The sequence below is a fragment of the Bombina bombina genome, chromosome 2 (assembly GCF_027579735.1).
Source record: "Bombina bombina isolate aBomBom1 chromosome 2, aBomBom1.pri, whole genome shotgun sequence".
Taxonomy (NCBI): Eukaryota; Metazoa; Chordata; class Amphibia; order Anura; family Bombinatoridae; genus Bombina; species Bombina bombina.
The window spans coordinates 1,443,166,668-1,443,181,649 of NC_069500.1; the positions used below are offsets into that span (position 1 = coordinate 1,443,166,668).

The window sequence follows — 14,982 nt, forward strand, 5'->3', positions numbered from 1 at the left end:
ATGTGCAGCCGGATCCTCCCTCTCACACCTCTACGTGCAGCCGGCTCCTCCCCCTCACACCTCTACGTGCAGACGGCTCCTTCCCTTCACAACTCTACGTGCAGTCGGCTCCTCCCCCTCACACCTCTACGTGCAACCGGCTCCTTCCCTTCACAACTCTACGTGCAGCCGGCTCCTCCCCCTCACACACACACACCTCTGAGTGCAGCCGGCTCCTTCCCCTCACACACCTCTAATTGCAACCAGGTCCACCCCCTCACACCTTTGCGTGCAGCCAACTCCTCCCCTCACACCTCTACGTGCAGCCTGCTCCTCCCCCTCACACCTCTACGTGCAGCCGGCTCCTCCCCCTCACACACACTTCTAATTGCAGCTGGCTCCTCCCCCTCACACACCTCTAATTGCAGCCGACTCCTCCCCCTCACACACCTCTAATTCCAGCCGGCTCCTCCCCCTCACACCTCTAATTCCAGCCGGCTCCTCCCCCTCACACCTCTACATACAGCCGACTCCTCCCCCTCAAACCTCTACGTACAGCCGACTCTCCCCCTCACACCTGTATGTGCAGTCGGATCCTCGCCCTCACACCTCTACGTGCAGCCAACTCCTCCCCCTCACACCTCTATGTGCAGCCGGGTCCTCCCCCTTACACCTCTACGTACAGTCAGCTCTTCCCCCTCACACACCTGTATGTGCAGCCAGCTCCTAACCCTTACACACCTCTACCTTCAGCTGGCTCCTCCCCCTCACACATCTACGTGCAGCCGGATCCTCCCCCTCACACCTCTATGTGCAGCCGGATCCTCCCCCTCACACCTCTATGTGCAACCGGCTCCTTCCCTTCACAACTCTACGTGCAGTCGGCTCCTCCCCCTCACACCTCTACGTGCAACCGGCTCCTTCCCTTCACAACTCTACGTGCAGCCGGCTCCTCCCCCTCACACACACACACCTCTGAGTGCAGCCGGCTCCTTCCCCTCACACACCTCTAATTGCAACCAGGTCCACCCCCTCACACCTTTGCGTGCAGCCAACTCCTCCCCTCACACCTCTACGTGCAGCCTGCTCCTCCCCCTCACACCTCTACGTGCAGCCGGCTCCTCCCCCTCACACACACTTCTAATTGCAGCTGGCTCCTCCCCCTCACACACCTCTAATTGCAGCCGACTCCTCCCCCTCACACACCTCTAATTCCAGCCGGCTCCTCCCCCTCACACCTCTAATTCCAGCCGGCTCCTCCCCCTCACACCTCTACATACAGCCGACTCCTCCCCCTCAAACCTCTACGTACAGCCGACTCTCCCCCTCACACCTGTATGTGCAGTCGGATCCTCGCCCTCACACCTCTACGTGCAGCCAACTCCTCCCCCTCACACCTCTATGTGCAGCCGGGTCCTCCCCCTTACACCTCTACGTACAGTCAGCTCTTCCCCCTCACACACCTGTATGTGCAGCCAGCTCCTAACCCTTACACACCTCTACCTTCAGCTGGCTCCTCCCCCTCACACATCTACGTGCAGCCGGATCCTCCCCCTCACACCTCTATGTGCAGCCGGATCCTCCCCCTCACACCTCTATGTGCAGCCGGATCCTACCCCTCACACCTCTAAGTGCAGCCGGATCCTCCCCCTCACACCCCTCTACATGCAGCCGGCTCCTCCCCCTCACACCTCTACGTGCAGCCGGCTCCTCCCCTCACACCTCTACGTGCAGCCGGCTCCTCCCCTCACACCCCTCTACATGCAGCTGGCTGCTCCCCCCCTCTTTCCTCTACATGCAACCGGCTCCTCCCCCTCACACCTCTCCATGTAGCCTGCTTCTCCCCCTCACACCTCTACGAGCAGCCAACTCCTCCCCTCACACCTCTACGTGCAGCCTGCTCCTCCCCCTCACACCTCTACGAGCAGCCGACTCCTCCCCTCACACCTCTACGTGCAGCCTGCTCCTCCCCCTCACAACTCTATGTGCAACCGGCTCCTCCCCTCAACCTCTACGTGCAGCCAGCTCCTCCCCTTCACACCTCTATGTGCAGCCGGCTCCTCCCCCTCACACATCTACATGTAGTGAGCATCCCCTCTTAGCTGTAGGTAATCCCCTACCTACCTTTCTTGGGAAGCCCCCTGCCCTTCCCCATGCGTGAGCGCCTGTCGTTACACCTCCCATGGGGGCTGATAGGGAGCTCTGCAGGGATTTCCTTGCTTTCTGACTCTCGTGTAGAGTCACGAGATGATGTTCTGCGGATCCTGCGCTTTGCTTTCGCCTTAACTTTTGCTTCATGAAGAGCCTTTTCCTGTGGTGTCCAGTCAGGTGACACCTCCTCATCACTCAGCTCATCTCCCTCAATGGCTTCATCCTCACCTGGACCCATCTCACCAGGCTGGCACTAGGTGTGCTAGATGGAACAGAGTGTTAGAGGTGAAGTACGAACACTGCACCAGCCTTGCCATAGCAGTGCCCTGATGGCAACAGTAAAGGACTAACATTGTGCTAGGGGACAATATAGGTAATTTTATTAAAGACAGGAGGCGAGTACTTTACTAAAAACTCTGGCAGTAAAGTATATAATAAAAAAGAAACTATGTAACGCCCCTTTAACCAAGGGTACAGTGACATATAGAGAGTCCCTCCCACTTCCTCTTCCTTTACTGCTCTCCAGCAAGAAAGGTGATGTATAACGTTGCTTAATCATTATCTTATAGAAATGAAGATATCCTTGAATACCACTCGTTCATCTGCTTTTTACCTATTTCTAACTTTCTAAAAACTTTTCCTTACTTTTTTTTGTATCTAGTTTGATGCGCTTTAGCTTTATCATATTATTACTTTCCTGTATCCTTTAATATTTTCTTATTGGTGGTTCAGCGGTTTAGTTTCTGCTACATCGCGCTAATTGTAACCTCCTGTAGCCAAGGTGTGTTACTTGGTCTGTTTTCAAACTACTTTTGTTAGCGGCCCGGTGGCCATCTTGGTTACGGGAACTGCTCCTTCTGTTCCACATGTGTTGCCTTGCGCCATGTGACAATGGCCATCTTGCCCCATCATTCATAAAATGGTTGTGCAGCGCTACCACAAACCATTTCTTGTATTTGTGCTGTTTTAGTATTGTTTACTAATGTGAACTTATTTATATTCACTATTCCAACAAAGAATACATATTGTTTTTTTATTGACTGATAAGAAACCCAATTGCACCAATCAGAGAATATAATTTGAACAAATATTAACAATTCATATCCTTTATAAATTACATTCTGAATGGTGTGTTGGTACTCTGACATATTTGTGGTACTCACTGAGCTCCCGCTGCAGCCCCCTCTGTAACCCAAACCATGTCCTACGCTATGGGGGATATATCTACCCTGGTCAAAACAATTATTCAAGAGACCCTTGAACCTGATACCCTGGCACAAACCCCTCAGTCCTCTGACGCAGAGACTGAGTCTCGCCTCAAGAAAAGAACTGCCCAAGAAAACCATTTGGATAAGAACCCCTCCTTCAAGCATAATAAGCCTGCCTTAACCCCCCTCCCTGGGGTAAAAATAAAGGAGCATGACAGATCTATTGAGCCACCCTCTAACCCAACAAATCTGGGAGTACCCACTACATCTCCTGCCACTCCATACTATCCGGAAAGGCTACCTTTCAGACAATTCTGATTCTGAACCCCCCGAATGAGCCTTTAAAAAAATACTTTGATTCCTCTAACCAAGTTATTTTGGACCCTATGGACCAACCTATGTTTGATCCCAACCATATTCGGCACCCCCGCTTTCTCTGAGTGGTTCCCATCCCCTCATATTGTCTCCAGTTCCTTCAACGCTGGTTTAGGAAGCCTCTTCCTAACTTAGCCCTGTAACTAATTGTGAGTTGAGTGTCCCTGCCCTGTGCTTCCGGACAAGGAGTAATCAACTCCTTTATGACCAGAGGCGGTTGTGATCCCAGACGGGGCATTGACCGTTCTCTCAAATCCGCTCAGGACAAACTTCTGGACATTGTTGGGCCCCTTACATAAATCCTACAATTAGCAGATCAGGCTGTTATCGCCTCACAATCCCGGAATACTCAACAGGTCCGGGAATAGGCACAATGGGCAATATGTCTTTTGGACAATACAAACATTGCCCTCTCCATAGAAAGGCGCAGAACAGCCCTATCACGCCTTGATCCTAAGCTCACCAAAATGACATGTACAGAGGGGGGATCCTCAGCCAAAGGCCTCCTTTTTGGAATGTCATTTAAAAAGGGACCTAAGTCATTATGTGTTCACCTTCACAACCTTGGACAGAGCACAGGCTAAATTGTGCAGGGTTCTGTATACTTATAGAGGGGCTTTTGCCAGGACTGGTCTGTTCAGGGACCAACCTTCCAGCCGAACGACATCCAGAGGCTCCCTTTGGCAGCCATATACCTTCCTGCATATCAGACCCTTGTTCCTCCCTCGGGGAAAGGCATACTGAGCTAGAGAAGCTCAACATCAATTTCTGTCCTAGCTACCCAGTCTCTATCAAGGTGAGTCCTTTACCCCAACTTGCTTCCCCTACAATGTTAGCGGGCAAACTTGTCATTTATTCCAAAACTTGGGAAAACATTACCTCAGACGAGTGGGTCTTGCAGATGGTACAGGGGTTTCAGATAGACTTTGTCCAATTCCCGGCCCAAACCTCCCCACCCAACCTCATTCCTTTCCCCCCTCCTATGCAGGCCCTCATAGATGCAGAACTCAACCAACTCCTGCTTAAAGGGACCATAGAGAGAGCTTATCACCGGGGGTTCTTAAGCAATATTTTCCTTATCAAAAATACAGTGGTTCCCGTCTGGTTATAAACCTCTGACAATTGAATCGTTTCATTGTTTATCACCATTTCAAGATGGAGGGAATACACCCCCTCATAGACACCCTCCAAGTGGAGGACTCATTAGTTCATCTAGACCTCTAAGACGGGTCTCTGACGTCCAAGCCCTGGACTTTGATGGTTTTATTTTTCCCCGTTGGGATTCAGTTTCATATTAATAGGAGTAAGTAAACCTTGTCTGCCATTTCCTACCCATATCTAGATGAGGAACCCCAACTTTGTGTTGCTCTTTGTCTTAAAGAATATTGTCCCCGTACTTCTTCCCTTCGGCCTTCCTCCTCAAGACCCTTGCTCATTTACCATGTCCAACCCTTTCATGATATCTCGGTTCCCACTATTGCCCATAGGATTAGGTGGGTTATGTCTCAAGCTCTTATACCTTCTTATTTTAGGGCCCACTCCTTGAGGGGCACTTCAGCTTCCCGTGCATTTATGAAAGGATACTACCTGCAAGACCTCCTGGCGGCTGCTTAATGGTCCTCAGACATGGTATTCTGAAAATTTTATTTTAGATCAATATCTCAAGCAGCTTTGATCCTCTTAGATGCTTACCTTGAAAAAAGCAAATAAAGAGCCTCCTGTCTTGCAATAAATATAGATAAGGATAGCCTTGGTGACTCTATTTTGCCCACTCGGTGGAGCCCTCCCATAATGAAAAAGCAAATATATGATTGCTGTACTAGTTATGTTCTTTTGCATGGCCTTGTTTTCTGCCTTGCCTAGCTTCTTTCTCCTTTCAGTGTGAATCTTTTTACTGGGATCTACTCATACCTGCATTCAGATGGCGTTCACAGTGCGCTATGGTTGTTTTTGAAGTCTATTGCCCATTTGGCCTTCAGTTGGAGTTCAAGTACCAGTCATGCCTGGGATCCAGTAAAGAAAGAGGAAGTGGGAGAGACTCTCTATATCTCAGTCACTGTACCCATATTGGTTAAAGGGGAGTTACATTGTTTCTTTTTTATTATAATGTATTACTGCTAGAGTTTTCAGTAAAGCAAAATATAGCATATGGTTTCAACCTTTAAATCATATGTGGTTGGCATATGGTGAGTGAGAGAGCAAACTGTGCAGAAGAGGAAAGAGAGAGAGAGAGCAAACTGTGCAGAAGAGGAGAGAGAGAGAGAGAGAGAGAGAGAGAGAGCAAACTGTGCAGAAGAGGAAAGAGAGAGAGAGAGAGAGAGAGAGAGCAAACTGTGCAGAAGAGGAAAGAGAGAGAGAGAGAGAGAGAGCAAACTGAGCAGAAGAGGAAAGAGAGAGAGAGAGAGAGAGAGAGAGAGAGAGAGAGAGAGAGAGAGAGAGCAAACTGTGCAGAAGAGGAAAGAGAGAGAGAGCAAACTGTGCAGAAGAGGAAAGAGAGAGAGAGAGAGAGCAAACTGTGCAGAAGAGGAAAGAGAGAGAGAGAGAGAGAGAGCAAACTGTGCAGAAGAGGAAAGAGAGAGAGAGAGAGAGCAAACTGTGCAGAAGAGGAAAGAGAGAGAGAGAGAGAGAGCAAACTGTGCAGAAGAGGAGAGAGAGAGAGAGAGAGAGCAAACTGTGCAGAAGAGGAAAGAGAGAGAGAGAGAGAGAGAGAGCAAACTGAGCAGAAGAGGAAAGAGAGAGAGAGAGAGAGAGAGAGAAAACTGAGCAGAAGAGGAAAGAGAGAGAGAGAGAGAGAGAGAGAGAGAGAGAGAGAGAGAGAGAGAGAGAGAGAGAGAGAGAGAGAGAGAGAGAGAGAGAGAGCAAACTGAGCAGAAGAGGAAAGAGAGAGAGAGAGAGAGAGAGAGAGAGAGAGAGCAAACTGAGCAGAAGAGGAAAGAGAGAGAGAGAGAGAGAGAGAGAGAGAGAGAGAGCAAACTGAGCAGAAGAGGAAAGAGAGAGAGAGAGAGAGAGAGAGAGCAAACAGTGCAGAAGAGGAAAGAGAGAGAGAGAGAGAGAGAGAGAGAGTGCAAACTGTGCAGAAGAGGAAAGAGAGAGAGAGAGCAAACTGTGCAGAAGAGGAAAGAGAGAGAGAGAGAGAGAGAGAGAGAGAGAGAGAGCAAACTGTGCAGAAGAGGAAAGAGAGAGAGAGAGAGAGAGAGAGCAAACTGAGCAGAAGAGGAAAGAGAGAGAGAGAGAGAGAGAGAGAGAGAGAGAGAGAGAGAGAGAGAGAGAGAGAGAGAGAGAGAGCAAACTGAGCAGAAGAGGAAAGAGAGAGAGAGAGAGAGAGAGAGAGCAAACTGAGCAGAAGAGGAAAGAGAGAGAGAGAGAGAGAGAGAGAGAGAGAGTGCAAACTGTGCAGAAGAGGAAAGAGAGAGAGAGAGAGAGAGAGAGAGAGAGAGAGAGTGCAAACTGTGCAGAAGAGGTAAGAGAGAGAGAGAGAGAGCAAACTGAGCAGAAGAGGAGAGAGAGCAAACTGAGCAGAAGAGGAGAGAGAGCAAACTGAGCAGAAGAGGAGAGAGAGAGAGAGAGAGAGAGCAAACTGAGCAGAAGAGGAAAGAGAGAGAGAGAGAGAGAGAGAGAGAGAGAGAGAGAGAGCAAACTGAGCAGAAGAGGAAAGAGAGAGAGAGAGAGAGAGAGAGAGAGAGAGAGAGAGTGCAAACTGTGCAGAAGAGGAAAGAGAGAGAGAGAGAGAGAGAGAGAGAGAGAGAGAGAGAGAGAGAGAGAGAGAGAGAGAGAGAGAGAGCAAACTGTGCAGAAGAGGAAAGAGAGAGAGAGAGCAAACTGTGCAGAAGAGGAAAGAGAGAGAGAGAGAGAGAGAGAGAGAGAGAGAGAGAGCAAACTGTGCAGAAGAGGAAAGAGAGAGAGAGCAAACTGTGCAGAAGAGGAAAGAGAGAGAGAGAGAGAGAGCAAACTGTGCAGAAGAGGAAAGAGAGAGAGAGAGAGAGAGAGAGAGAGAGAGCAAACTGAGCAGAAGAGGAAAGAGAGAGAGAGAGAGAGAGAGAGAGAGAGAGCAAACTGTGCAGAAGAGGAAAGAGAGAGAGAGAGAGAGAGAGAGAGAGAGCAAACTGTGCAGAAGAGGAAAGAGAGAGAGAGAGAGAGAGAGAGAGAGAGAGAGAGCAAACTGTGCAGAAGAGGAAAGAGAGAGAGAGAGAGAGAGAGAGAGAGAGAGAAAACTGTGCAGAAGAGGAAAGAGAGAGAGAGAGAGAGAGAGAGAGAGAGAGAGAGAGAGAGAGAGAGAGAGCAAACTGTGCAGAAGAGGAAAGAGAGAGAGAGAGAGAGAGAGAGAGAGAGCAAACTGTGCAGAAGAGGAAAGAGAGAGAGAGAGAGAGAGAGAGAGAGAGAGAGAGAGCAAACTGTGCAGAAGAGGAAAGAGAGAGAGAGAGAGAGAGAGAGAGAGAGAGAGAGAGAAAACTGTGCAGAAGAGGAAAGAGAGAGAGAGAGAGAGAGAGAGAGAGAGAGAGAGAGAGAGCAAACTGTGCAGAAGAGGAAAGAGAGAGAGAGAGAGAGAGAGAGAGAGAGAGAGAGCAAACTGTGCAGAAGAGGAAAGAGAGAGAGAGAGAGAGAGAGAGAGAGAGCAAACTGAGCAGAAGAGGAAAGAGAGAGAGAGAGAGAGAGAGAGAGAGAGAGAGAGAGCAAACTGAGCAGAAGAGGAAAGAGAGAGAGAGAGAGAGAGAGAGAGAGAGAGAGAGAGCAAACTGAGCAGAAGAGGAAAGAGAGAGAGAGAGAGAGAGAGAGAGAGAGAGAGAGAGAGAGAGAGAGAGAGAGAGAGAGAGAGAGAGAGAGAGAGAGAGAGAGAGAGAGAGAGAGCAAACTGAGCAGAAGAGGAAAGAGAGAGAGAGAGAGAGAGAGAGAGAGAGAGAGAGAGAGAGAGAGAGAGCAAACTGAGCAGAAGAGGAAAGAGAGAGAGAGAGAGAGAGAGAGAGCAAACTGTGCAGAAGAGGAAAGAGAGAGAGAGAGAGAGAGCAAACTGAGCAGAAGAGGAAAGAGAGAGAGAGAGAGAGAGAGAGAGAGAGCAAACTGTGCAGAAGAGGAAAGAGAGAGAGAGAGAGAGAGCAAACTGTGCAGAAGAGGAAAGAGAGAGAGAGAGAGAGAGAGAGAGAGAGCAAACTGAGCAGAAGAGGAAAGAGAGAGAGAGAGAGAGAGAGAGAGAGAGAGCGCAAACTGAGCAGAAGAGGAAAGAGAGAGAGAGAGAGAGAGAGAGAGAGAGAGCAAACAGTGCAGAAGAGGAAAGAGAGAGAGAGAGAGAGAGAGAGAGAGAGAGAGAGTGCAAACTGTGCAGAAGAGGAAAGAGAGAGAGAGAGAGAGAGAGAGAGAGAGAGCAAACTGTGCAGAAGAGGAAAGAGAGAGAGAGAGAGCAAACTGTGCAGAAGAGGAAAGAGAGAGAGAGAGAGAGAGCAAACTGAGCAGAAGAGGAAAGAGAGAGAGAGAGAGAGAGAGAGCAAACTGTGCAGAAGAGGAAAGAGAGAGAGAGAGAGAGAGCAAACTGTGCAGAAGAGGAAAGAGAGAGAGAGAGAGAGAGCAAACTGTGCAGAAGAGGAAAGAGAGAGAGAGAGAGAGAGAGCAAACTGTGCAGAAGAGGAAAGAGAGAGAGAGAGAGAGAGCAAACTGTGCAGAAGAGGAAAGAGAGAGAGAGAGAGAGAGAGAGAGAGAGAGAGCAAACTGTGCAGAAGAGGAAAGAGAGAGAGAGAGAGAGAGAGAGAGAGAGCAAACTGTGCAGAAGAGGAAGAGAGAGAGAGCAAACTGAGCAGAAGAGGAAAGAGAGAGAGAGAGAGAGAGAGAGAGCAAACTGTGCAGAAGAGGAAAGAGAGAGAGAGAGAGAGAGAGAGAGAGCAAACTGTGCAGAAGAGGAAAGAGAGAGAGAGAGAGAGAGAGAGAGAGAGAGCAAACTGTGCAGAAGAGGAAAGAGAGAGAGAGAGAGAGAGAGAGAGAGAGCAAACTGTGCAGAAGAGGAAAGAGAGAGAGAGAGAGAGAGAGAGAGAGAGAGCAAGACTGTGCAGAAGAGGAAAGAGAGAGAGAGAGAGAGAGAGAGAGAGAGCAAACTGTGCAGAAGAGGAAAGAGAGAGAGAGAGAGAGGAGAGAGAGAGAGCAAACTGAGCAGAAGAGGAAGAGAGAGAGAGAGAGAGAGAGAGGAGAGAGAGAGGACAGAGAGCAAAACTGTGCAGAAGAGGAAAGAGAGAGAGAGAGAGGAGAGCAAACTGTGCAGAAGAGGAAAGAGAGAGAGAGAGAGATGGAGAGAGAGGAGAGAGAGAGGAGGAGAGAGAAGAGAGAGCAAACTGTGCAGAAGAGGAAAGAGAGAGAGAGAGAGAGAGAGAGAGAGAGAGAGAAAACTGTGCAGAAGAGGAAAGAGAGAGAGAGAGAGAGCAAACTGTGCAGAAGAGGAAAGAGAGAGAGAGAGAGAGCAAACTGTGCAGAAGAGGAAAGAGAGAGAGAGAGAGAGAGCAAACTGTGCAGAAGAGGAAAGAGAGAGAGAGAGAGAGAGCAAACTGTGCAGAAGAGGAAAGAGAGAGAGAGAGAGAGCAAACTGTGCAGAAGAGGAAAGAGAGAGAGAGAGAGAGCAAACTGTGCAGAAGAGGAAAGAGAGAGAGAGAGCAAACTGTGCAGAAGAGGAAAGAGAGAGAGAGAGAGAGAGCAAACTGTGCAGAAGAGGAAAGAGAGAGAGAGAGAGAGAGAGAGAGAGAGAGAGCGCAAACTGTGCAGAAGAGGAAAGAGAGAGAGAGAGAGAGAGAGAGAGCAAACTGTGCAGAAGAGGAAAGAGAGAGAGAGAGAGAGAGAGAGAGAGCAAACAGTGCAGAAGAGGAAAGAGAGAGAGAGAGAGAGAGAGAGAGTGCAAACTGTGCAGAAGAGGAAAGAGAGAGAGAGAGAGAGAGAGAGAGAGTGCAAACTGTGCAGAAGAGGAAAGAGAGAGAGAGAGAGAGAGAGAGAGAGAGCAAACTGTGCAGAAGAGGAAAGAGAGAGAGAGAGAGAGAGAGAGAGCAAACTGTGCAGAAGAGGAAAGAGAGAGAGAGAGAGAGAGAGAGAGCAAACTGAGCAGAAGAGGAAAGAGAGAGAGAGAGAGAGAGAGAGAGAGAGAGCAAACTGTGCAGAAGAGGAAAGAGAGAGAGAGAGAGAGAGAGAGAGAGAGAGAGAGAGAGCAAACTGTGCAGAAGAGGAAAGAGAGAGAGAGAGAGAGAGAGAGAGAGAGAGAGAGAGAGAGAGCAAACTGTGCAGAAGAGGAAAGAGAGAGAGAGAGAGAGCAAACTGTGCAGAAGAGGAAAGAGAGAGAGAGAGAGAGAGAGAGAGCAAACTGTGCAGAAGAGGAAAGAGAGAGAGAGAGAGAGAGAGAGAGAGCAAACTGTGCAGAAGAGGAAAGAGAGAGAGAGAGAGAGAGAGAGAGAGAGAGAGAGCAAACTGAGCAGAAGAGGAAAGAGAGAGAGAGAGAGAGAGAGAGAGAGCAAACTGTGCAGAAGAGGAAAGAGAGAGAGAGAGAGAGAGAGAGCAAACTGAGCAGAAGAGGAAAGAGAGAGAGAGAGAGAGAGAGAGAGAGAGCAAACTGTGCAGAAGAGGAAAGAGAGAGAGAGAGAGAGAGAGAGAGAGAGAGAGAGAGAGAGCAAACTGTGCAGAAGAGGAGAGAGAGAGCAAACTGAGCAGAAGAGGAAAGAGAGAGAGAGAGAGAGAGAGAGAGCAAACTGTGCAGAAGAGGAAAGAGAGAGAGAGAGAGAGAGAGAGAGAGAGAGAGAGCAAACTGTGCAGAAGAGGAAAGAGAGAGTGAGAGAGAGAGAGAGAGAGAGAGAGAGAGAGAGAGCAAACTGTGCAGAAGAGGAAAGAGAGAGAGAGAGAGAGAGAGAGAGAGAGAGAGAGAGTGTGCAAACTGTGCAGAAGAGGAAAGAGAGAGAGAGAGAGAGAGAGTGAGCAAACTGTGCAGAAGAGGAAAGAGAGAGAGAGAGAGCAAACTGTGCAGAAGAGGAAAGAGAGAGAGAGAGAGAGAGAGCAAACTGTGCAGAAGAGGAAAGAGAGAGAGAGAGAGAGAGAGGAGGGAGAGAGAGAGCAACTGTGCAGAAGAGGAAAGAAAGAGAGAGAGAGAGAGAGAGCAAACTGTGCAGAAGAGGAAAGAGAGAGAGAGAGAGAGCAAACTGAGCAGAATAGGAAAGAGAGAGAGAGAGAGAGGAGAGAGAGAGCAAAACTGTGCAGAAGAGGAAGAGGAGAGAGAGAGAGAGAGAGAGGAGGGGAGAGGAGAGAGAGAGAGCAAACTGTGCAGGAAGAGGAAAGAGAGAGAGACAAACTGTGCAGAAGAGGAGAGGAGAGAGAGAGAGAGCAAACTGTGCAGAAGAGGAAAGAGAGAGAGAGAGAGACTGTGCAGAAGAGGAAAGAGAGAGAGGAGAAAGTGAGAGAGGAAAGAGCAGAGAGAGAAGAAAGCAGAAGAGGAGAGAGAAAAAAACTGTGCAGAAGAGGAGAGAGAGAGAGAGAAAAAAAACTGTGCAGAAGAGGAGAGAGAGAGAAAAAAAACTGTGCAGAAGAGGAGAGAGAGAGCAAAAACTGTGCAGAAGAGGAGAGAGAGAGCAAAAACTGTGCAGAAGAGGAGAGAGAGAGCAAAAACTGTGCAGAAGAGGAGAGAGAGAGAAAAAAAAACTGTGCAGAAGAGGAGAGAGAGAGAGAGAACAAACTGTGCAGAAGAGGAGAGAGAGAGAGAGAGAGAGAGAGAGAGAGAGAGAACTGTGCAGAAGAGGAAAGAGAGAGAGAGAGAGAGAGAGAGAGCAAACTGTGCAGAAGAGGAGAGAGAGAGAGCAAACTGTGCAGAAGAGGAGAGAGAGAGAGAGAGAGAGAGAGAGAGAGAGAGAGAGAGAGAGAGAGCAAACTGTGCAGAAGAGGAGAGAGAGCGAAAACTGTGCAGAAGAGGAGAGAGAGAGAAAACTGTGCGAGTGTGAGAGAGAGAGTGTGAGAGAGAGAGTGTGAGAGAGAGAGTGTGAGAGAGAGAGTGTGAGAGAGAGAGAAGACAGTGCAAGGGGGGGGGGAGCAGACAGTGCAAGGGGGGGGAGAGCAGACAGTGCAAGGGGGGGGAGAGCAGACAGTGCAAGGGGGGGGAGAGCAGACAGTGCAAGGGGGGGGGAGAGCAGACAGTGCAAGGGGGGGGGAGAGCAGACAGTGCAAGGGGGGGGAGAGCAGACAGTGCAAGGGGGGGGGAGAGCAGACAGTGCAAGGGGGGGGAGAGCAGACAGTGCAAGGGGGGGGGGAGAGCAGACAGTGCAAGGGGGGGGGGGAGAGCAGACAGTGCAAGGGGGGGGGGAGAGCAGACAGTGCAAGGGGGGGGAGAGCAGACAGTGCAAGGGGGGGGAGAGCAGACAGTGCAAGGGGGGGGAGAGCAGACAGTGCAAGGGGGGGGAGAGCAGACAGTGCAAGGGGGGGGAGAGCAGACAGTGCAAGGGGGGGGAGAGCAGACAGTGCAAGGGGGGGGAGAGCAGACAGTGCAAGGGGGGGGAGAGCAGACAGTGCAAGGGGGGGGAGAGCAGACAGTGCAAGGGGGGGGAGAGCAGACAGTGCAAGGGGGGGGAGAGCAGACAGTGCAAGGGGGGGGAGAGCAGACAGTGCAAGGGGGGGGGGGAGAGCAGACAGTGCAAGGGGGGGGGGGGGGAGAGCAGACAGTGCAAGGGGGGGGGGGGAGAGCAGACAGTGCAAGGGGGGGGGGGAGAGCAGACAGTGCAAGGGGGGGGGGGAGAGCAGACAGTGCAAGGGGGGGGGAGAGCAGACAGTGCAAGGGGGGGGGAGAGCAGACAGTGCAAGGGGGGGGGAGAGCAGACAGTGCAAGGGGGGGGGAGAGCAGACAGTGCAAGGGGGGGGGGAGAGCAGACAGTGCAAGGGGGGGGGGGAGAGCAGACAGTGCAAGGGGGGGGGGGGAGAGCAGACAGTGCAAGGGGGGGGGGGGAGAGCAGACAGTGCAAGGGGGGGGGGGAGAGCAGACAGTGCAAGGGGGGGGGGGGAGAGCAGACAGTGCAAGGGGGGGGGGGGAGAGCAGACAGTGCAAGGGGGGGGGAGAGCAGACAGTGCAAGGGGGGGGGGGAGAGCAGACAGTGCAAGGGGGGGGGAGAGCAGACAGTGCAAGGGGGGGGGGAGAGCAGACAGTGCAAGGGGGGGGGGGAGAGCAGACAGTGCAAGGGGGGGGGGAGAGCAGACAGTGCAAGGGGGGGGGGGGAGAGAGCAGACAGTGCAAGGGGGGGGGGGGGAGAGAGCAGACAGTGCAAGGGGGGGGGGAGAGAGCAGACAGTGCAAGGGGGGGGGGGGGAGAGAGCAGACAGTGCAAGGGGGGGGGGGGGGAGAGAGCAGACAGTGCAAGGGGGGGGGGAGAGAGCAGACAGTGCAAGGGGGGGGGAGAGAGCAGACAGTGCAAGGGGGGGGAGAGAGCAGACAGTGCAAGGGGGGGGAGAGAGCAGACAGTGCAAGGGGGGGGAAGAGAGCAGACAGTGCAAGGGGGGGGAAGAGAGCAGACAGTGCAAGGGGGGGGAAGAGAGCAGACAGTGCAAGGGGGGGGAAGAGAGCAGACAGTGCAAGGGGGGGGGGGAGAGCAGACAGTGCAAGGGGGGGAGAGCAGACAGTGCAAGGGGGGGGAGAGCAGACAGTGCAAGGGGGGGGGAGAGAGCAGACAGTGCAAGGGGGGGGAGAGAGCAGACAGTGCAAGGGGGGGGAGAGAGCAGACAGTGAAAGGGGGGGGAGAGAGCAGACAGTGCAAGGGGGGGGAGAGAGCAGACAGTGCAAGGGGGGGGGAGAGAGCAGACAGTGCAAGGGGGGGGAGAGAGCAGACAGTGCAGGGGGGGGAGAGAGCAGACAGTGCAGGGGGGGGAGAGAGCAGACAGTGCAAGGGGGGGGGAGAGCAGACAGAGCAAGGAGGGGGGGAGAGCAGACAGTGCAAGGGGGGGGAGAGAGCAGACAGTGCAAGGGGGGGGAGAGAGCAGACAGTGCAAGGGGGGGGAGAGAGCAGACAGTGCAAGGGGGGGGAGAGAGCAGACAGTGCAAGGGGGGGAGAGAGCAGACAGTGCAAGGGGGGGGGGGAGAGCAGACAGTGCAAGGGGGGGGGAGAACAGACAGTGCAAGGGGGGGGGGGGAGAACAGACAGTGCAAGGGGGGGGGGGGAGAACAGACAGTGCAAGGGGGGGGGGGAGAGCAGACAGTGCAAGGGGGGGGGAGAGAGCAGACAGTGCAAGGGGGGGGAGAGAGCAGACAGTGCAAGGGGGGGGGGAGAGCAGACAGTGCAAGGGGGGGGAGA

The 14,982-nt window shown here is 51.9% G+C and overlaps 1 protein-coding gene across 1 annotated transcript in view; it reads right to left on the reverse strand.

Moving 5' to 3' along the window:
• Positions 1-14,982, reverse strand: part of LOC128650455 (programmed cell death protein 4-like) — a 220,907-nt gene that overhangs the window by 204,240 nt on the left and 1,685 nt on the right. Inside the window, exon 2 of the mRNA XM_053704405.1 lies at positions 2,104-2,392. Within this exon, the coding sequence (XP_053560380.1) occupies positions 2,104-2,368 (265 nt within the window). The 5' untranslated portion in view covers positions 2,369-2,392. The remainder of the gene's footprint in view (positions 1-2,103; positions 2,393-14,982) is intronic.